This window comes from Elaeis guineensis, chromosome 4, assembly GCF_000442705.2.
Source record: "Elaeis guineensis isolate ETL-2024a chromosome 4, EG11, whole genome shotgun sequence".
Lineage (NCBI taxonomy): Eukaryota > Viridiplantae > Streptophyta > Magnoliopsida > Arecales > Arecaceae > Elaeis > Elaeis guineensis.
This window is the reverse complement of record NC_025996.2, coordinates 4,933,001-4,954,923: the sequence shown is the minus strand read 5'-3', so window position 1 is coordinate 4,954,923 and position 21,923 is coordinate 4,933,001. Positions and strand designations below refer to the sequence as shown.

At 39.3% G+C, this 21,923-nt stretch overlaps 1 protein-coding gene across 1 annotated transcript; it reads left to right on the top strand.

Annotated features, from left to right (window-relative positions):
* The first annotated feature begins 1,981 nt into the window (after positions 1-1,981).
* On the top strand, positions 1,982-13,129 carry LOC105044197 (heterogeneous nuclear ribonucleoprotein 1). The gene is given in 3 exon segments (XM_010922010.4): positions 1,982-2,416; positions 11,516-12,386; positions 12,389-13,129. Coding segments are annotated over 3 exon segments (1,389 nt in total). The 5' UTR covers positions 1,982-2,194; the 3' UTR covers positions 12,685-13,129.
* The last annotated feature ends 8,794 nt before the right edge of the window (positions 13,130-21,923 follow it).

The following is a 21,923-nucleotide window of genomic DNA, read 5'->3' as shown; positions in this document are numbered from 1 at the left end:
TATAATTAAATTATTTTTTAATAAAAATCCATGGGCATGGATGAAGAGCGGAGCCGTGGGTGGTGGGGGGTAGATGAAGAATGGAGTTTCGGACGGTGGGGGCTCATGCTGCCCATTTTTTCTCCTCTCTTTCCCTCACAACCCCCCCTTTCCTCCCACAACTACGCCGCCACCCATCTCCACCCCCTTGCCGCCTCTCTCTAGCGTAGCCCCCACCGCCCAACCCCCTGGTCCTCTCCCCCGACCTCGATGTGAACTGCCCCACCTCGACCCTCGCTAAACTTCCCCCCCTTCTTTTACCCTCCCCCGGCCCCAACGTGAACCCCCCACCTCCGCCCTCCCCCGACCCTCACGAAACCCCCACTTCCCCCCCTGCCCTCCTCTGGCCCCGGTGTGAACCGCCCCCCATCTCCTCCTCTGGCCCCAACATGATCCCCCCTCCCCCGCCACCCTTGAAACCCCCCTCCCCCGGCCCTGACGTGACCCTTCCCTCCACCCTCCCCCAACCCTCGCGAAACCCCCAACCCCCCTCCACCCTCCTCTGGCCCCAGCACGAACTGCCACCCACCCCCTCCATCCTCCTCCGGCCCTCGTGAAACACCCCCTCTCCACCCTCTTTTGGCCCCAACGTGAACCGCCCCCACCCCCTTCGCCCTCCCCTGGCCCCGGTGTGAACTGCTCCCCACTCCTCTCTAGCCCTCCGCCCTCGGGCCTACGATAGCCCCTCCCTGCCCTAGATAGCATCCTCCTTCTCTTCTCCTCTTCCCCTTACTGGAACACCGCTATTGACACCACCGAGCCTCCCTCCTGTGATAGCCCCACCCTCCCTGGCCCCCCGCTCATGACAGCCACCCCCCACCGCCCTCAGCTGGCGTTAAGGAGATGACAATGGCCTATCGATTAGCTGGTTTCCGACAGCCGTCGATAGGATTTGTAGAGGAGAGCGCCAGAAGGGGTGTAAGTGAAATTAAGGTAAACTTAAGGGGATGTCCGTGCAATTTTCTTTAATTAAAATCAAGAATAATTTTATCATTTCAAAAAAATAATACATCACATGAGGGTCATGTGACAATATTCCATTAATAGAGATAGACGGAAGGAGCACATTGATACACTTCGATAATTTGGAGGGTCTAATTGAGATATTTTAAACTTGAGATGGTGTAAGTGAAATTGAGATAAACTTGAAGGAGTGTCCTGTAATTTTTCTTAATGTATATTATATTCTAATATATTATTAATTATATTATTATTCTATTATGATTCAATAATAATTTTAAATTAGAATAAAAATATCATATTATACTTTATATTTTTATAATAAAAATATTTATATATATTACTTCTATTTACCTTATTTTTTCAATTAAAATAAATATTCATATTAATAAATAATATATTATAAGTATAAATAAAAATATTAATTCTATAATCATAATTAATATATTTTTATAAAATCTATTAATTATTAATATATTAATATATATAATAATATTTTATTTATAATATATTATATATGATTAATAAATATATTTTTATATAATATATTATAGATAATTTTGATATTATATACTCAGTAATCTTGAATTCTCATGGAATGCTAAACAGATTACTTATAGATATCTGAGGATATTTAATCACTGGATCATGATCTACTAAATATTATGATCTTAGATCATTGATAATCAAATTATCATAAAATTTAAATTATCAATGATATTAGATCATCATGATAATTTTATTTGGATCACTGAAGCGTTATCTAAAAAATCTTCAAAAGGATCAATCGGCATATTCTGAAGCACATATTTATTACGATATTATCTATTCTCTCTAAAGTTCAAAACACATCTCCGACTCCACACGTGCGACCAAGCAGAATACCGTACGTTTCGACCGCTTTGAAAACCCTATATGAGATCTCCGCCGTCCGTTCCACTCCCAAGTCTCTTATCAGTAGCACCATCACCGTCCAATCCCTCCGCCTGTCTGTCCTCGCCTCTTATTCATTTCTCTCTCCTCTCGGATACTTTTCTCTCGCATTGCCGTCGTCCCCGGCGCGACCCTAAAACCCTAAAAATCTTTTTTTCTTCTCCTTCCTTCTTGTCGGAAGGAGAATCCATAGAAGAAAGGAAATCCTCCTCGATCTCGATCTCTCTATAGGGAGGAGAAGGGAATTTAAGAAGAGGGAGCGATGGATTCGGATCAGGGAAAGCTGTTCATCGGGGGGATATCGTGGGAGACGACGGAGGAGAAGATGAAGGAGTATTTCTCCAACTACGGGGAGGTGCTTCAGACGGTGATCATGAGGGATAAGGCGACGGGTCGCCCCAGGGGCTTCGGCTTCGTTGTCTTCGCCGATCCCTCCATCCTCGACCGCGTCCTCCAGGACAAGCACAACATCGACGGTCGGACGGTGAGTCCTTCTGTTCCTTCCGTCCAATCCAAGCTAGTCGGTGGCGCTCGCGAGTTAAAATTTCGATTTTTTGAGTTTTTAGCAGAAAATATGGTTTTTGTTCTTGGGCTGGTGGTGTTTCTTGATTTCAATTAAAGTGATGACAACGCCTGATGTGGCCGTGATTTGGGAATAATTGATTTTTTTTGGATTTATTTGGGGTTCTATTTGTCCGAGTTTGGTTCTCTGGATGATGGATTATGTTGTTTTAGGGTTTCTGAGCAGTGAAAACCTCCTGATTCGGTGTTGGTTTAATGGAGGTAAGTGCAAATGACAAGTTTTTTACTTGTGATTTCCCGATAGGGGTAAGCGCAAATGACATGGTTATTGCCGCTAAAATGACACAAACAACTGCTCATTCTGACCAGAGCAAAGATTAAATTACGAAACAAAGATGGAGTTATCTTCCGAACCACGAAATATTTTTTTTGAATTAAAAGATCAACTCTAAAAATGAAAAGAATCCTACGAAACTCCATTTTCTTGATTCAGTGAACGAAAATATTTGATTACTTGAGTTCTTGTGGTTTCTTTCAATTTTTTAAATAGGTCTCTCATTTTCTTCTTATTCTTGAGAGCAAACTAATTCAGTTGTTTGTGAGTTTTGAATAATAATGGATACCTTCAAGTCTCTCTCCCCCCTCTCCCCACCTTGATAATTAGCGTGGGAGTTTCTCCAATGTGACTGTATGCATGCTTCTCACCGTTGTGGTACCAAATCCTTGTGTTCTGGCTGTCATTGTCATCGTTTTATCATATTTTGCAATAGTGACCTCCACTAGCTGGTCATTTAATTATGTCTGAAGGTGTTGGAGTGAAACTTTTGTTGCTTATGACTATATAGTTGGTCTTTAACCTCTTCTATTTGTTCGATTGCCTAATATATGAGTAATTGTAATGCACTTTTAACTACTTTTTCCTGGTCTTGTTTCTATTAATTACCCATGGAACCATTATTTTTGTTAGATGTCTTTATCATCATTATTTTTGTTTATACTAATAGATGTCTTAGATATAGTGGGATTTTGTAGTGGTTGAAATCTTACATGGAATAGATTGGGGTAGAGCTCAGAATACTGGCTGAGTTTGGAAGAAGAATTAATATCATGATTAGATGTTCAAGTTTGAAGTCAAGCTTGAGGTGCTCTACATCTATCAAATTAACATAGCGATTAGGAGCTTGTGTTCCAAATTGGTATGCAGATCGATACCTGTTGTTGCTGAAATCTGAGGTTAAACTGAGGTTGATATGGCCAAGGTGATGATGAGGTCGGTTTCCTCCCGAAGCATTGTGTGGATCCAAGGATGTAGCTGTTGGAGCACTTCGTTTGGTGGATGGACTAAAAAAAGAAAGTTCTATTGTCAGAATTTTTTCGATTAGGGACTCCTCCGATGCTCAAGTTAGTTGGTATTCTAGAAACAATAGAAGAGAGATTGAGAGAATGGGTGTTGTGAGTAGTAGTGGTCGAATAACTTATCTTAGAATCTCCTATTTATCTCAATTTATAGAGGGAGTTTGATGGAGATTATCAAAATGGATGGGACGTGCATTAACTGTATGGCAATGTCTATTATCATGCTTAACTACACAATAACAACTTTCTATATTATGATGCAGTTAGAGTCGCTTTAAATGTGCAATTTTGGTTGAGACAACGTAATCGTCGTCAATATTCTCAGATTGATATGGTTGTCTTTTTAGTTCATCTATATCTGAGATGAATGAGGTCGGATATTATCGAGATGACTTCACTTTGGTTATTATCGAGGTCAGATAAGTATATATCTACTACATCAGTTGCCCTCAATTTCGAGCTGATTTTTGGGTTAGATGAAGGGAGTTGAAACATTGATCTGATTGAGTTCACGTTGAAATCTGAGTAGAACATTTTAGAAACTGCATTTAATGCATTGCGCTATTACTCTGAATGTTGTTAATTTGATTTTTGAAATGGCAAGCAACGGGATTTTATCTTGATCTATCTTGACCTACCACATGGCACGATTAGGTCAGTTAGGCGAAACGACATCTCGATTTGAACCATCTAAGTAGTGATCCATGATGTTTGACTTCAAAGTAGGGCGCCTCTGTCATCGTCGTTGTCATCGAAGTCAAGGCTGCCCAGATTGGCCCTTGGGAAGAGCTTCTCTACTTGAGCTTAGCGGTCTTTGAACCCTTGCATGTATGATTTGAATCATCTCGGTCATCTGTACCTTGCACTTGTTCGATGCTAGGAATTCCTCAACGGCCTTGGCAGTCTTTCTTTTCTCTTCCTGCTTGGCTGCTTGGAGTTTTCCTTTAAGTTCGACGACCTCCAATTTTTAGGCCTCAATAGCTATAGCAGAAACAGATGCTCGAGGTTCTACTGCTTTGGCTCTCTCCTCTGCGGCCTTAAATTTTTCCTCGGCCTCCTTGGGCTTCTGTCGCTTTAGCTCTCTCCTCTATGGCCTTAAGTTTCTCCTCGGCCTTCAAAAGAGTCGACTTCAACAGCAATTCCCCTAAGGGGAAATAAGTGAAAAGATGGTGAGCTTTGTTTATTGATGAATGGATGGCTGCTTCGACTGGCCCAACTTGATTGTGACACGTCAGCTTGGGATAAATCATAGTAGAATCCTATGGATCACTACTGTGGATGGCTTATATTGAGATGTTGTTTTGTCTAACCCAACCTGATCATGCCACGTGGTAGGTTGGGATAGGTCGGAATGTAGTCCTGCGGATCGCCATTTAAAAAATCAAATTAACTGCATCTAAACTAATGGTGTCTTAGAAAGCCAAACAACATATTAAATGTGGTTTCTAGAATGTTATACTTGGATTTCAATGCGATTTTGGTTTGATCAATGCTTCAACTCCCTTCATTTGATCCAAAAATCAGCCTGAATTGAGAAGGAGAAATTGATATGATAGATATGTATTTGTCTGATTTCGGCAATAATTGAAGTGGAGCTATCTCGATAGTATTCGATCTCATGCACCTTGAATATAGACGAACTGAAAAGATGATCACGTCAATCTGAGAATATCGACAATAGTTATATCTTTTGGCCATAATTGCATGTTTAAAGTGGCTATAATTTTGAGATAACATGGAAATCATTATTGTGCAGTTAAGCACGATGTGAGCCATTGCCATGCAGTTAATGTATGTCCCATCCATCTCAGTAATTGCCAACAAATTATCTCTATAAATATGGATGAATAGGGGATCCTTAGGTAAGCCATTCGACTATTACCACTCATAGCTCCCATTCTCTTTTTTTCTCTTCTATTGTTCTTAAAATTTTGACTGACTTGGGGGTCGGAGGAACCTTGCTGGAAAAATTTCAGCAAGAGGACTTTCTTTTTGGGTTTATTTGACAACTAAGGTGCTTTAACAGCCGCATCCTTGGATCCATATGGTGCTTTGGGAGGAGACTGAGCTCACATTCACCTTGGCCATACCAAGCTTAGTCTGACCTTGGATTTTTGTGGCAACAATACCTAAATATAGATTCCAACTCATATGTAAATTGGCATTTAAAATATGATTGAACATAACTAGAATCAAGTATGATAGGTTAATTATCTATATATGTTATGGAATGTGTACTTGCTACATTTTTAGTTTTTAATTTTACCCATTCTTCTTTAAGAGTGGTTACATCTCTGGAGCTGATATATGTACCTTTCTTTTTGCTTTACTCATAGATGGTTCCTAAGCTTGAGTGTTCTAGATGAGCAATTTAGCTAAACTGAGCACCCAAACCTTGAATTAAAACCAAACTGCAAAAACCCCAAATGAGCATCATGGCCATTTAAAATAATTATGTTATTCTTGCTTCTGTTTGCACGTGTTCTATCTATTGAATCCCAAACCCTGCATCCTATAAATTTCCTACATGAAAGGCTTATCACCTTCTCCACCAAAGCTTTGCAAACATCATAGTTTTCCCTTGCTCCACTCTCTATGCATGCAAATATATACTCACCTCTTACCTTTATGCTTCACAATCTTTTGTGGCATCTTTTTCACCAAATCTCATCTTTCGTGATTACTTCAAATTATTGCAATGGTGAAATTGGTGCTTTAACTACAAAATCCTCTTTTCCTTTAGATAAAGAGAAGAAGCCTTAATCCCTATGTAGGAAGATAAAATGGATTCACATCAATGGAACATGTTCACAGGGTATATGTTAGACTTGCGATGATATGCTAAATTATGTGGGGAAAGAAGAGCACGTGGTTATTAATGATGTTTATGGGGGTAGGTTAATGGGGTAAGGGGGGCTATGTGGGCAAGGTTATGAACAAAGGTTAGGCAAGCTTTAAGTGATTTAGGCAGGTTGCTTAATGACTCAGTGATCATTTTCTATATTTAAAGAAAAATAGTAAATATTTTTCATTGTTCTATGAGACTAGGCAATTGAACCAAGGGCTTACCTAGCACCTATGTGTAAGGCTGGTGTCGAGAGGTCAACATGATGGCCTCAACAGCAGTGACAACAGCAAGCGTGGCTATTGCAGATGGTGGAGGCTGTAGCAATTGCCACTGCTCATGGAGTGGCTTTGTTTATCAAATAATTAGGTGAGGGGAAGAAGATGGGAGAAGCAAGGATTGGCAGGTATCATTGGCAATGCCTAATTTGCATGTGGCATGAGCACATGCTTGTGCATGCATGCCAACTAGGATATGGAGCCAAGGGGGGGGCTGGGGGCCTATGCCCCCTGGATCCACAATAACCAATCTGCACTCTCGTTTATTGTCTAAAATTTATATATTGGCAGTTACTTCTGCTTTAGCATATTTAGGTCGGATAAAATAAAAAGATCAAATATTGCATGGAAGAAACCTAACTAATTGGTATTTTGTTAGCCTGGCCACTCACCAATGATCATGGATCACATTATTTGATGCATTGATTAGAGCACTTTGCAAATCCCACTCCATGGACTCCTTTTTGTTCTCCCACCTTTCTCATGATTTTCTTTCCTATTAGGGGAGATGAAGATAATAGGGGGAAAAAGATGCCTCCCGCTGTTTCCATCATAGGGGAGAGAGGAAAGAAGCGAATCATGGAAATGGGAGATACTGCCTTCGTCTTCTCTTCTCATGCTTTCATTGCCTTCTTTGATTTTGGCGTACTTGAGTCTGAGGGGTTATTTGATGGTTGTGATCACTCTAATTCAAAAGAAGGCTATTAATGGATGCTTATGATCAGTATTTTAGAAAAGCAGCCATAGTATGTAGGTGGTCAAATCAATGCATAGCACATATGCGATATGCGGGGTGCATTTGTAGGTGCATATGCTGTTCATGTTTTTGCACATTTAAAAATAAATAATATATAATTAAAAATTAGAATTACATCATTAAATATACACATTCTCACCTGAGTGCATATCCTAGAATGGTTAGACATTGTTGGGGTAGATCCCCGTCATTTAGCCGACTACCCAGCTTTCTCGTATGTGAGCCAACTAAGAAAACTTCACTGACTAAGCCACCTTCAATCAATCCAGCTTGGATTGACAAGTCCCTACCGGTAGGTCGACACCGGGCACTGACGTGGATTCTCAGCCGACTAAAGTCTGCTTCCCTTAGTCGGCACCAGTCCAACTAAAATTAATATGCCATCCACGGCTTCGGGCACCCAGAGGTGCTCGGCCTGTGATCGAGTTCATACTCAGTTAGTGGCCGAGTATGAACTATTGAGGACAAGGCAATCTGACGGTCCCATTCTACCGACTCCGACAACACGGATCTTACTCGACTAGCTGAGTACGAACGTAGCCATCATACGATCCTGACAGGCCACACCAAGGTCATGTCACTCAGACACCATACTCTGGTCGGCTAGCTGTGCACTGTGATGGGATACTACGATTTCATTAAATGCACCTACAGGATCATTAATTATACCCCACATCTGATAGCATCTGCCGCCATAAGCGTGCCGAATAGAAGGCACGCTCCCCATCAGCATTCAAAGATGCCCATGCGGCACTATGTAGCATCGTACAACGGACATGATCGACATGATCACCTGTCCTCTATCATTCATTTTGCTCTCTCTATAAATAGAGGCGAGCTGGGACCTCTTCAGGTAAGGGAACATGCGCACACTATTTTTGCGACCCAGAGACTGTCACTCTTCCCTTTCGAACCACCTCATCGACTTGAGCGTCGGAGGGTCCTCGTTGGAGCCACCTCCGGCTGGACTTGTTTTATAGGTTCTTCTCTGGCACCGAACGGAGTTCAGCACCATCTCTCTCTCATCCACATCATCGTCTTTGGTCTCGGCCTTGACTGTGTGCACCTTTTTGGTGATGGCACGTTATCTTCCGATGATCCCACCGTCCACTCACAGGCGCTGCCCTTAGTCGGCTTCGGACCGACTACCCATCGGAGAAAGGCCGCAACAGGCATGTTAATCTGTAAAGTCTAGGAATCCATGCTTATATTTCAAGTTTACTGATGGAACATCAATATAAGAAATGACAAATAATCTTGATGAACACGAAAATATAAACAATAATAACTATAGGTTGCTACAAAGCATGGTTAGAAGTCCAGGTCAAGTTTTAAACTTAAAAATTTGATGTATGTACTTCATAAACAAAATTGGCAAAACATTAGTGACAAATGTATGGACACAGTATGAAGGTGCTAGTTGTCAAAAGACACCCTAAAATCAAGGTTGCTATCCACCAGGAATTGATTTCTGAAATAACAATCCATCATCAAAATCATCATCAAAAGCCACAATCCTCCTCCTCTGTCTCCTCATCATACTCGACGAACTACTCATCAATGTTTCTAGCTGTAGAGGTGAAAGCAGAAACATTGCAACCAGTAGCATTAGTGGACATATACTAAATCATCCAACCTTCTCACTTCTAGTCTATTCCTTTTTGGGTATGAATATGCAAACAAGTGTGTTGACTAATTGATACTCAGTTTTCAATCAAATTGGCAAAAATCTATTGACCAAGTACATCCTTTAAGGATCTAAGCAATCAGCCTCTCAAATGTGCTCCAATTCCTTTCATATCCAGAGGAGCTACTTGTCAAGCTAGGGATCTTTATCACCATTGATTTTTAAATGCGGCATTTGAGATCCATGCACTAGCATATCAGGCTTCTTAGCCCAAAAAACGAGTGCTTTCCACCTCTTTCTTGCTGCAGTTGCAGATCAAAGATGAACCTTGCTGTTTATTCCATCCTAGGGTAAGAAGGAGCAGAAGAAAAAGTCCTTGATCTGAGAAAGAAGGCTTTTTAAAATCAGCCACCCACGAATGAAGGAGCTGCCATTCCAATGGCAGCAACTATATTAGAAGTCCATTAGGTGAAATATGAAGTCACAAGCTAGATATGTAAAAGTTATAGCTTATGGTTAAAATATTAAACTCCTTCCTGGGTTATAATCATCATCAATCTCTGTCTTTTGCTCTAGAGCAATTGAACTTCCAAAAAGCCTGATTGCATCCTTATAGGCCTTCAATTCCACTTTGATAACATGATCTTTGATTGGTAGGCCCGGGAGACAATGTCTCAATGCGAGTTAATGAGACATCCATGATAATGGTAGTTGACTCTACACTGCTGCCTTCATTGAAATAGTAATAGGATTAATATAATTGCTGGAGACATGTAAAGGACCATCAAGCCTATCTTTTATGCACTAACTTATTGGATTAACATAAGGCTTGTTAGAGACCCCATATTCTTGGAAAATGCCTTGATGTCTCTCTTAGCATCTTCTCAGCCACCATAAACAAATCCCGTTGCTGGCTTCTTGTCATCATCAATAATTTGAAGTCTTTCGCTAAAGGTGTGACACCTAAGGTGCTAGCGCCTCTTGATTCCAGAATTGTGTGCTTACGACACTAGCAGCAGCCATCTCCCCCTTGCGATTCTTAGACCATTTGATTGCCTTCCAATCATCAGATGTCAACATGAGCCTTAGTTTTTCTGGGCCTCACAATCTCCCTTTTTTGAGTATCCTTCTGTGTCAAGCTTAGGTCTTTGTGGTGACTGTATATGAAAATTTTGAGGGCCTTTGTCTTTTAAATTGCAGCCTTAATCTTTCTTTACTTGGAGAGGTCTTCAAGACCATGGAATAGGCTGCACATAAGGCCCAAAATATCCGAAGATGCTTTTTTTTCATCCTCCTTCCAGCCACTAGAGTAGTTGCAGCATTATCAGTTGTATACTAAGTTTGTGAGTGTTTTTTCAGAGCTGCTGTGCTTCATGGATGACTTTGTTAGAACTGCTCTGATTTTTATCTTGTTATGAAATCAGATGATGACATGACATTTTGGGCAATGGTACCTTTTTCTCCTCCCTTTTAGCTCAAGTATTTGCTATTTTTTGTAAATTTTCATGTATTGATAATTCTCTTTACAGCTAATGTAACACGCACATATTGAAATTTGGTAGTGTAAGCATGAAGAGTTGACTTTGTGCTCATTAAGTTCAATTTTTTTGAAGTGGCAATTTGTGTAATACTCCAACTGCTGGTCTCCTTTATTGTTTTACCATTGTTGGTATTTATTTTAAATTGTTTATAAGTGGTTATTTACAAGAGATTATTCAATGATATATGGCTTATGGTTACTCTTGGCAAAAGACATGCAGCATTTTGGACCATTACATGCCCTAACAGTGTATGGTAGTTTTTTTTTTTTTTTTTTTTAAATTTGTTTTTAACACACATTAGGCACCTTAGTTCCCTTTTTAATGTGCCTGTTTCATTGCCCTAATAAGAAGATACTCTTTTATATTCTGAGATATGTTAAAAGCCTATAAGATGAAATTCTTTTACTGGCTCATGAATTCCTTTATTATTTATATCTCATTTTCTTTTTTCAAGTTATTCTCTCATAGTTTATTTGTTTTTTGTTTTTTTTTTTTAAATTCATGACTTATATATGTGACTTTTAATTATTGAATGATATCATGGAAGTTGTATGATGAGGCTTTAGACTCTTTTTTTGCTCTTGCAAATTTCTTGCATGGTTTTAGATATTTTGCTTCTTGCATGTGTTTCTATGTAACTTCTGCTTTGATTTCCAGGTGGAAGCAAAAAGGGCTCTCTCAAGAGAGGAACAACAGGCCTCCAAATCTGGAAACCCTAATGTTGGCAGAAGTGGTGGAGGACCTGTTAGTGGTGGTAACTTTAGGACTAAAAAAATATTTGTAGGAGGGTTGCCCCCAACTTTAACAGAAGAAATATTTTGTCAGTACTTTCAGAGCTATGGAGAGGTGGAGGATGTTGTGGTGATGTATGATCAAAACACCCATCGTCCTCGAGGGTTTGGTTTTGTCTCTTTTAAATCAGAAGATGCTGTTGATCGAGTTTTACACAAGACCTTCCATGAGCTCAATGGAAAACTTGTGGAGGTCAAGCGTGCACTCCCAAAGGATGCAAACCCTAGCAATGCTAGTGGCCGTCTGGTAGCTGGAGGTCCCTATCAAACCAACAGTGCTTCTGGTGTCAATATGAGTTCCTATGATGGTAGAGCTGATGCTGGTAGGTATATGCAACCACCAGCTGCTGGTGGTGGTTACCCAGCATATGGTTCAACAGGCTATGCTACACCTGGATATGGGTATGGAGCAGCTAACAATGGTGTAGGATATGGAGGTTATGGTGTTGGTGGCTATGGAAGTCCTACAGCTGGATATGGTGGACCTGCTGGAGCCTATGGAAATCCAAATGCTCCAGCTGCAGGTTATGCAAGTGGTCCACCAGGTGCACCTCGAAGCCTGTGGAGCAACCAAGCTCCATCTGCTTATGGCTCTGCAGGCTATGGTGCAAATGCAAGCTATGGGGCACCAGGTGCATGGAATGCTGCAGGTAGTGGTGGAGCAGCCCCACCTGCTGGTCAGTCTCCCAGCGGGACTACTGGATATGGGAATCAGGGTTATGGGTATGGGGGTTATGGTGGAACGAGGGGTCTTATGGCAGTCATGGTGGCTATGGGCCTGTTGGCGGACGTGGCAGTGGCGGTCCAACTAACAATCCTGCTGTTGGCCCAGGAGAACAAGGGGCTGGTTCTGGGTATATGGGTGGTGGCTATGGTGATGCAAGTGGTGGCTCTGGTTATCCAAATTCATGGAGAGCTGACCCTTCTCAAGGAGTGGGTTATGGAAGTAGCCAAGTCAATGGGCCTCCTGGTGGGCCAACTGGTTATGGTGGTGCCTATGGTGGTGCTCAGTCGAGGCAGGTTCAGCAGCAGTGATCATGATGGTGGAATCATAATTCCACTTTGGAATTCAGCCTCAAGAATTGGTTGTTGAATTTTGTGAAGAGGCCTGCATCACTTGGTTTTCTTGCCTGTTAGGAGGACTGGCTGTTGCTGAGGAAAGCAGTTTTCTGGGACGGGTTGGAATGCTTAAATCCTTAGTACCTTAATAGTATCCTATCTTGCTATTATATAATAAGTAGCTGTTATGAGGAGTAGTATATGCCTCATGCTATTGCTTGCTTTTAAGTTTCCTATATTACATTTGTCGGCGTGTAGGTGTTTTTAAAAGCAGATAACTGGAGTTGATTTCCCTAGTTTTCCTCTGGTCTTAAAGCTAGCATAGCTTTTCTTAGACGATCTATTGCTGTCGTGCATGGTTTGATCATAATTATTTACTATGTTAATGGTAATGGCATTTATCCTAAGAATCTGATGACAAGGATCTTGGCAATTTCTCTTGATTTTGTTTGACACTTCTTAGAACTATTTCAATTTTGGCACATGGTAAGAAATAAATATTGAAACATTGATCAGTACCTTCGCTGGTATGGACAGTAGAGATGTAAACTGCCTTCAGTAGTTTATCAGTATGTGATAGAGAGTTACAGATTTATATTTCCTTCGGTAGCTACTCTGTATTTGTGATAAAGATGTAGACTCCCTTCATGGCTTCTTATACTTAAATAACTTTTCTTAGCTTTAAGATATGAAATAGAGGATTAGAGATGTAGTGGGTAATGGAGGCTACTTTTAAGGATGGAGTAAGAGCTAGTAAATTTGCCATTCATGGTACAGAGCATAATCGTTTCTTTCGTCCTGTATTTTCCCTTTTGTACAGGGGCTGCTGCTCTTGTTCTATCCTCTCCACCAACATTGAAGCCTTTCATCGGGTGAGCTTATAAAGCACCGAGGAACCTCTTTTCATAGTCTGGCGATAACTTGTGCGCTGGAGGATGCTTTCAAACCTGATAATTTGTTTTTATTCATCACACTGAAAGTGGCTCTTGACTAAATCAATTGTTGAAGGGTGTTGCTTGCACTTCACAGCAGGTGATCTTTTGAAGTAAATCATCCCATGTCCTTCATTACCTATTGGGTAGCCTCATTCATTTTTGTTGCTGGTACTTAGGATTTGTTTAAAAATTATTTTAGGGATTGTTAACGAGTCTTGTGAAATAATTGATTAAAAATTTGATTAAACAAATCTTTGTCTTATTAGGCTTTTGGTAACCATGAAACTTTTTTAAGTTCTCATTCATACTCGCAAAAGAGAGGTGGTTGGTGAGGTTTGGCTCTATTTACTATCATTCTGTGTAGATTTTCGTATGCATCAGTTTACTGATATATGAAATAGTATTTAGCGTTAATGTGATTGGCAGTAGATGGTATATGCTGGTATATGCTTATGCATGCTGGTCATGCACACTAACACTGTTGGTTAAATGAAAATTGATGGTGTGCATTAGTGTAGGAAATTTCGTTGTACATGCTAAATATCTTAGTGGTACAACCCTCTGGTATACACTGAACAGGACTAAGTAGAACCGTTCATCTGCTATACGGAATTTGGTCTGAGACTAGCTTCTCAGTAAACTCTAGGAAGTTGATGTTATTCAAGAGAATGGGATTCATTGCTACTAGTGTTGTGTTGTCTTTATGCTAGTGCTATTGTCACAATCAGGTAGCTAATAATCATCTTGCATTTCTTGTTATAAAATGTTTACATCATTTTATTGAAGGCAGTCTTAAGATATGAAGTCTTTCTTTATCTGATTTCACCATTTCGCTTTAGCCAATACCTGGCTCCTAAGAATAGTTCTATTCAGTTGCCTCCAACCAAGCGTTGAACCTTAGAATCTTTACGGTTCTCTGTTGATACACGATGACAACTGTGATTTTGGTGTGTATTCGTAAGTCAAGATTCCCAAGACTAATTTCTTTTCTGCTGCTTAGTCAATTCTTTTGTGACCTGTTTCTCTTGTCATTTTGCGAGCATATAAGAAATCTTTATGAGTCTTTAGCGTGGATGTTAGTCAACCTCGAAACTAGCCTTCATTTTAGAAGGGTTGAAGATGCTTATCAATGAGCTTTGGGCCCCGTCATTGAACTCTTAATTTTTAGTGGTTATTGCAGTATCTTTTGAAATGTGCCATGGCTGTAAAATTCAGAGAATGGACTATGAACTAGCTGTGTACGTTATTCTACCTTGCAATGTCCTCTTTCTCCAAAAATAATTTGCATCATTCATTCCTCGATTTCCAGAATCTGGTGCTTTCTGGCCAATAGCACTACATAATTGATGGTTAAATAATGCTAATCCACTTGAAAGGATTTATCAAAGATACCTTCGCAGGTTTTCCAAGATGTTTCTCCCGGACCATGCGAAAGCTCTTGCATGGGCTTCACATTTGTCTTCTTGCCAATCCCATAACGCAATAAGAAGAAAAGAACCGAAGGGACGGTAAGGGCAACATAAGAAGAAAAGAAGTAAAGGGATGGTACGGGGGAATGTGTTTCTGATTTTAAAATAGCGCAGCATTTTATTTTGAGGTGTTGAAATCAATGTGATTTCTTAAGTCAGTGTTATGGTGATCCATCGTAACCATCAAAAGTTTGTCCCCGGCTACATGTGGTGATCTCAAAATTCTTAATAGAAAGATATCGAGATGGCTGTAAATTCTGATCTGTTTGAGATTGCGATTTTAATAGAGTATAAAATAAAGACAACAGGGTTAGAGTTACTCTGTCTGCATACTTTTCGTCAGCATTCGTGATTAATTTCAACATTGCCTTCTGTTTTCCCATTAAACCAACGGGTATTCTCAGCATCCCAACTTCTTCAGCGTCTCTTCGCCAGCTGAAACGTCTTCTTTAAGAACTGGTAGGCATTGTCGTCGTTCCCGTGACGCTGACACCCTTGAGGATTGTGTTGGGTCAGTCCGGCTCCATCTCCCAGTTGTCGGAGGCATTGGCAACCTGGGCTCTGCTCCTCCGGGGCCTCTCGATTCGCAGGCAGAGCGATACTGAAGTGCTCTTACTAGCTGCTCTTTTGGCACCTCAGTAAAGTGCTTTCTTTAAACTCCGCAAATCCTCCAATTTCATGTTATGGTCAAACCGTATCAAAGATCCGCCCTCTTTCGCTGGCGAGCAGCATCATTAGGAATGCCTCGAAAGTTGCGGAAGTTTCCTTATCCAACTTGTCGTCCATACCTGGATCGCCACCGACAAACTAGGCATATTAGACAAGACCTCCAAATTCTTCTTCTTCTTCTTCTTCTTTTTTTCTCTGAGTGGTTCTTCAGCTTCAAAATAACTAGGCTCGCAGTCGGACCTCTTGGCATTTTCGGCCACCTGGACGAGGATTGCTAACGCTGCACACCATTAGGTATTGTACTCTTGTTCGATTTCCCTGGTTATGACGTATTGCTGGACCAGGGCCCAGGTGAAACGCACATTGTGGATCATCCAACTTATTTCCTAGGGACCATGTCTATTCTTCTTCACTAGCTCGATGAGCTCGTCAACCTCATCCAAGACCACGGTCTCTTCTTGATGGTGTTGATGGAGCTTTTGCTCGCTTGAGAGGGTGACTTCCTGGAAATGGAGAGCAGAGGAGTTTGAGCTGGTCCAAGGGGATTGGAGGGTATAAGAGGCGGCCAACCAGCTTCTAGGATCTTAAGCTGGCGCCTTGGCGAGGAGGAGCTTTAGAGGAACGATGATGGTCTCTTCTCGTCTACTACCTATCCTGTTAACAGCAACAGCAAAATAAAAATGAGGGCATTACCACAAACACGAATTGAAAAAGATTTTTCAGATGATCTTTTCCGATGTGTGCAGTTGCATTTGCAATGTAGGGAAGGAATAAGAGATGTTGTCTGTCACCGGCGACGACAGTCCTCGGTCCTCACTCCGTGATGGGGGTTTTCCACAGCCGGTTGTCGCTTTGGACGGTCACCTGCATCCAATGCCGCATGATCTCCGACGGCGTCGTTGGCCACTTCAGGTTCCAGGGCGAGAGAGAGTCTCTCTCTGGTCAGGGTTGGATGGGCTTGCGTCATGCGTGGAAGAGCCTACCCAAATGGCTGGTTTGGTTTATATTCACAAGAGGTGAAAGGTTCTCTGTAGCCTGTGAGTTGTAATTCCTTTTGGTTAGGAATAACCCTGGATCCAGATTTTATTTGGACGTAAAAATAAAATAAATTAATAGATAATAAATAAAGATTGAGAAATAATTAGATATAAAAATTTATATGGTTTAGCTTTTAAGCCTACGTCCATGGGCGAAGATGATCAAAGAAATTTTCACAAAATAAAAATTATAAAATACTCAAAATTCTCTCAAACCCTTTACCCCAAATACACCAAAGTCTCATTTGCTTTCACAAGCTCACATTCATTTTTCTTACTTGCCTCAAATGCCACACAATGTGGCCTTTATATAGCATCCATATCATATTTTGCAAGGATCTTCTAAGATCATATCATTTCTATGCATATCTTTATCATATCTATCCAAAGATCTTATCAAATCTTTTGCATATCCCATATTTGTTACATAGGTTAAATGCTTGGCCACCATTCATTTGAAATCTTTGCAAAATCTTCCATATTTATCACATGGGTTTGGACATTAATTGATTCAAGACAATTAACAAATCTCCATCTTGGCTTGAATTGATTAACTGCCATTGAAAAATTCTTCAATCATCTTCTTCAAAATGCCCCTAAAGGCAAATCTCAACTTTGACAAATAGTAACCAAGTCCATGCAATGCCTGAACTTGTTCACTATGAGAGATTTAGTTATTATATCAGCTGGATTATCTATAGTACCAATTTTTTTCACAATAATTTTTTTTCAGAAATAATTTTACGGACAAAATGGTACTTCATATCAATATGCTTCGTCTTTTCACGAAACATTTGGTCCTTTGTCAAATGGATAGCACTTTGACTATCACAATGGATGACAGTCACTTGTTGATTGGAGCTGAGTTTACCAAATAAATCTCTCAACCAAATAGCTTCCATTATAGCCTCAGTTACTGCCATGTATTCTGTTTCAGTAGTAGATAATGCAATTGTAGACTGTAAAGTAACTTTTCAACTGATAGCACAATCACTGAGAGTAAACATATACCCCGTAATGGATCTTCTTTTATCAAGATCACTTGCATAATCAGAGTCAACATAACCAACTATATCGTCTTTCTTCCTTCCAAATTCCAAACATGCATTAGTAGTATCGTGCAAATATCTCAAAATCCATTTCATTGCCTGCCAGTATTCTTTTTCCGGATTGGACTTATATCTACTGACAACACTAACTGCATATAAAATATCAGAACGAGTACAAACCATAGCATACATGATACTATCAACTGCATTAGAGTAGGGAACATGTGACATATATTAAATTTTTTTATTTGACTGTGGTGCAATACAGCTGAAAGTCTAAAATGAGTAGCAAGCATAGTACTTGTAGGTTTGGCATTTTCATGCCAAAATGCTAGCTCTAAAATTTTCTCAATAAAATTCTTTTGAGTTAGATATAATTTACCTGCAGTTCTATCTCTCTGAATCTCTATACCCAAAATTTTTTTAGCTGCTCCCAAATCTTTCATTTCAAATTGATCACTCAACTCTGATTTCAACCTGTTGATTTCAGATGTCTTTGACAGTAATAAGTATATCATCAACATAAAGCAATAGATAAATGAATGAGCCATCATCAAATTTTTTGAAATAAACATAGCTATCATATTGGCTCGTAGAATAGCTATGTCTAATTATGAAAAAATTAAACCGCTTATACTACTGTCTGGAAGATTATTTCAAATCATATAATGATTTTTTCAATAAACAAATATGGTCTTCTTTACCTTTAATTTCAAAATCCTTAGGTTGTTGCATGTAAATTTTTTCTTCAAGTTCACCATGCAAGAAGGTAGTTTTAACATCTAGTTGCTCTAATTCTAGATCATGCATAGCAACTAATGCAAGCAAGACATGAATAGAGCTACGTTTAACAATAGATAAGAAAACATCATTAAAGTCAATTCCACGAACCTGACTATAGCTCTAAGCAACCAATTGTGCCTTATATCTAATATATTTAATACTGTAAGTGCCTTCTTTCTTCTTGAAGACCCACTTACAACTAACAATTTTCTTGTCTTTAGGTGGTTTGACCAATTCTCAAGTTTTGTTCTTCTGAAGAAACTTCACCTCTTCCTGCATAGCCACTAACCACTTGCCTGAATCAACACAGGAGACTGCCTCTAAATATGTTGCAGGCTCATCAACCGCATTTGTCTTTTCTTCCATAGCTAACGCAAATGAGACATAATCTTCAAACCTTATGGGTCTTATCTTCTTTCTTGGTGGCTTATGTTTGGCAATGAAATATTCTTCCTTCTCCTCAATATGTGATGTTTCCTCCACTTTAGTAGACGCAGGCATTTGAACTGGGCTTTGGAGAGAGGTTACATTCTCTACCTCAAACTCCATCTACTTAGAAGAACTCTTAACACCTGCATCAGAAGAAACAAAAAATCTCCTTTCTCTAGTAGAGGCAGGCATCTGAACTTGGCTTTGGAGAGAGGTTACATTCTCCACCTACGTAGAAGAACTCTCAACACCTGCATCAGAAGAAACAAAAAATCTCCTTTCTCGAGTGTAACATAGCAGATTCATCAAATATAACATCTCTATTAATTATCAAATTTGGAGACTTAGGATCAGGGCACTATAATCTGTATCCTTTTACACCGAAGGATAACCAACAAATATGCACCTTTTAGATCTAGGTTCTAACTTACCATCATTAATATGTGCATAAGCAGGACACCTAAATACCTTTAAATCAAAATATTCAACAGGTTTACCAGACCATACTTCTTCTGGAGTCTTTAACCCAATTATTGTGGATGGAGAATGATTCACCAAATAACAAGTTGTAGAAGCTGCTTTTGCCTAGAAATCTTTAGATAGGCTAAAATTTGATAATATGCAGCAAACTTTCTCCAAGAGCGTTCTGTTCATATGCTCTGCTATATCATTCTGCTGTGGTATGTCTTTGACTGTAAGGTATTGAACAATGCCCTTAATTTTATAAAATTTATTGAAATCACTTTCACAGAATTTCAAGTCATTGTCTGTCCTGAGTCACCTGACTTTTCTTCCGGTTTGCTTCTCAACTAAGGCCTTCCATTGCTCAAAGGTGGTAAATACATCATTTTTATGCTTCACAAAATAGACCCATACCTTTTTGGAATAGTCGTCAATAAAGGTAAGCATATATCGGGCACCTCCTTTTGACAGGACACATGCAGGCCCTCAAAGATCTGAATGAATGTAGTCAGAGTATCTTTAGTTCTATGAGTTATCGTACTGAAACTGACTCTTTTCTATTTTTTGAAAATATAATGTTCACAAAAGTCTAATTTTGATGTACTCTGACTATAAAGAAAACCTCTTCTGCTTAACACTATTAAGCCTTTCTCACTCATATATCCCAGTGTCATATGCCATAATCTGGTGACATCTAAGTCTGACATGAAAGATGTAGACACAACTGCTGCACCTGTAACTGTAGAGCCTTGAAGCACATATAGTTTATCCAACTTCTCAGCTTTCATCACAACTAAGGAGCCTTTGACAACTTTCAAAACTCCACCTCCATCAGTATATCTGTAGCCATTCGTATCTAGAGTACTCTAAGAGATGAGATTTCTCTTTAACTCTAAAATATGCCGAACATCAGTTAAGATTCTATCACGCCCCAAATCTGGACATAACACGGCCATGCTACCAAGGGATGGAGCCCACGATAATACGAAGCCAATCCATCATAATCATCTAAAATCTATCAAATAAAAAGATTCAATTTCATTATTCATCAAATAATCGAACTAATATTGGTTCAGAGCATCTAAATCCAAAAGCAAGTACCAACCTGAATCTCAACATTCATAAATAATTATAAATTTATAATTATAAAATAAACTAAACTTCTGCTACCAAATTTTCAAGCTTGCTATACAGATCTTCAAGTCTGGATTCCTTTTATCGATCCTAACCTTATTCCTCTGTTCAAACAAAAAGAAAACAAAAAGAATATGAGCTACACTAGCCCAGTAAGTAAAACTTGCGCTTCCTTATCGGATCAAGCATAAGTTTTTCATGATAATGCAATATTTAAAAAATAATAGATAATACAAAATAAAGTATTTCATAGAGCATATAACAAAACAAGTTATAAACTCATAATGTATGCATAAATTATATATATTTCACAATCTTGAATCGTAAATCATTTTCATCATGTATTCATGTCATGTTTCAAAATATTGCTCGCAGATATTCGTGCTAAGGTCACTATTATACCCGTGACAGGATCATGTTTCTTAATCAACAGAGTTCTTAATTCATGTGCCAACTTTATACCCGCTGATAGGGTCATATTTCGTGTGGATACTAGCTCCGGATGTCAACCTTCTCGAAGGGATTCATTCATAGCCATCTGAGAGTCTTTTTGAAATCATTATATCTTTTTCTTAAAACATACATATACATAGATGGAAAAATAATGAAATTCATGCTTCATAATCATACTATTTTCATAAGACATATTCATGAAATCAATGCTCATAATAAAACATGCTTTTTCATATCACATATGCCGATCTTTATTTTATGAAAAATTATGATTTCATCAATAACAATTCTTTGCATAAAAATATGATCATTTAAAAATAAATAAGGAGCATAAGATCTACTTACCTCGTTCATCTTAGATCTTCAGACTTCGTTAGAAAAATCAGTTAATCCTATTTAAAATATCAAATCATTATCAAATTCTATTCCATAAATATAACAAGATTAAATCATAAGGAAAGAGGATTGTTGACCGGATGTGTCGGACCATCCAGATACTAGGACAATTCAGGATCTCTAATCTGAGGGTCAGATTCAAGTGATTTAATCAAGAAATTGTGAAGCACAGATTAGATCAAGATCAATCAATAGAGTTCATTAATAATAAATTTGAAAGATTCTTGATATGATCAAATGAGGTTGACATACAGCACGGATATCAAAGCAACTTTGGATCATCTTGTTAGAGTCAACATGAGCCCCTAAAAGATGAAGGCATAACTTGATACAGGATTCATAGACCTTCTTAGAGAGAGAGTCAATCATGAGAGAGAAAGTAGAGAGAGAAAGTGGAGA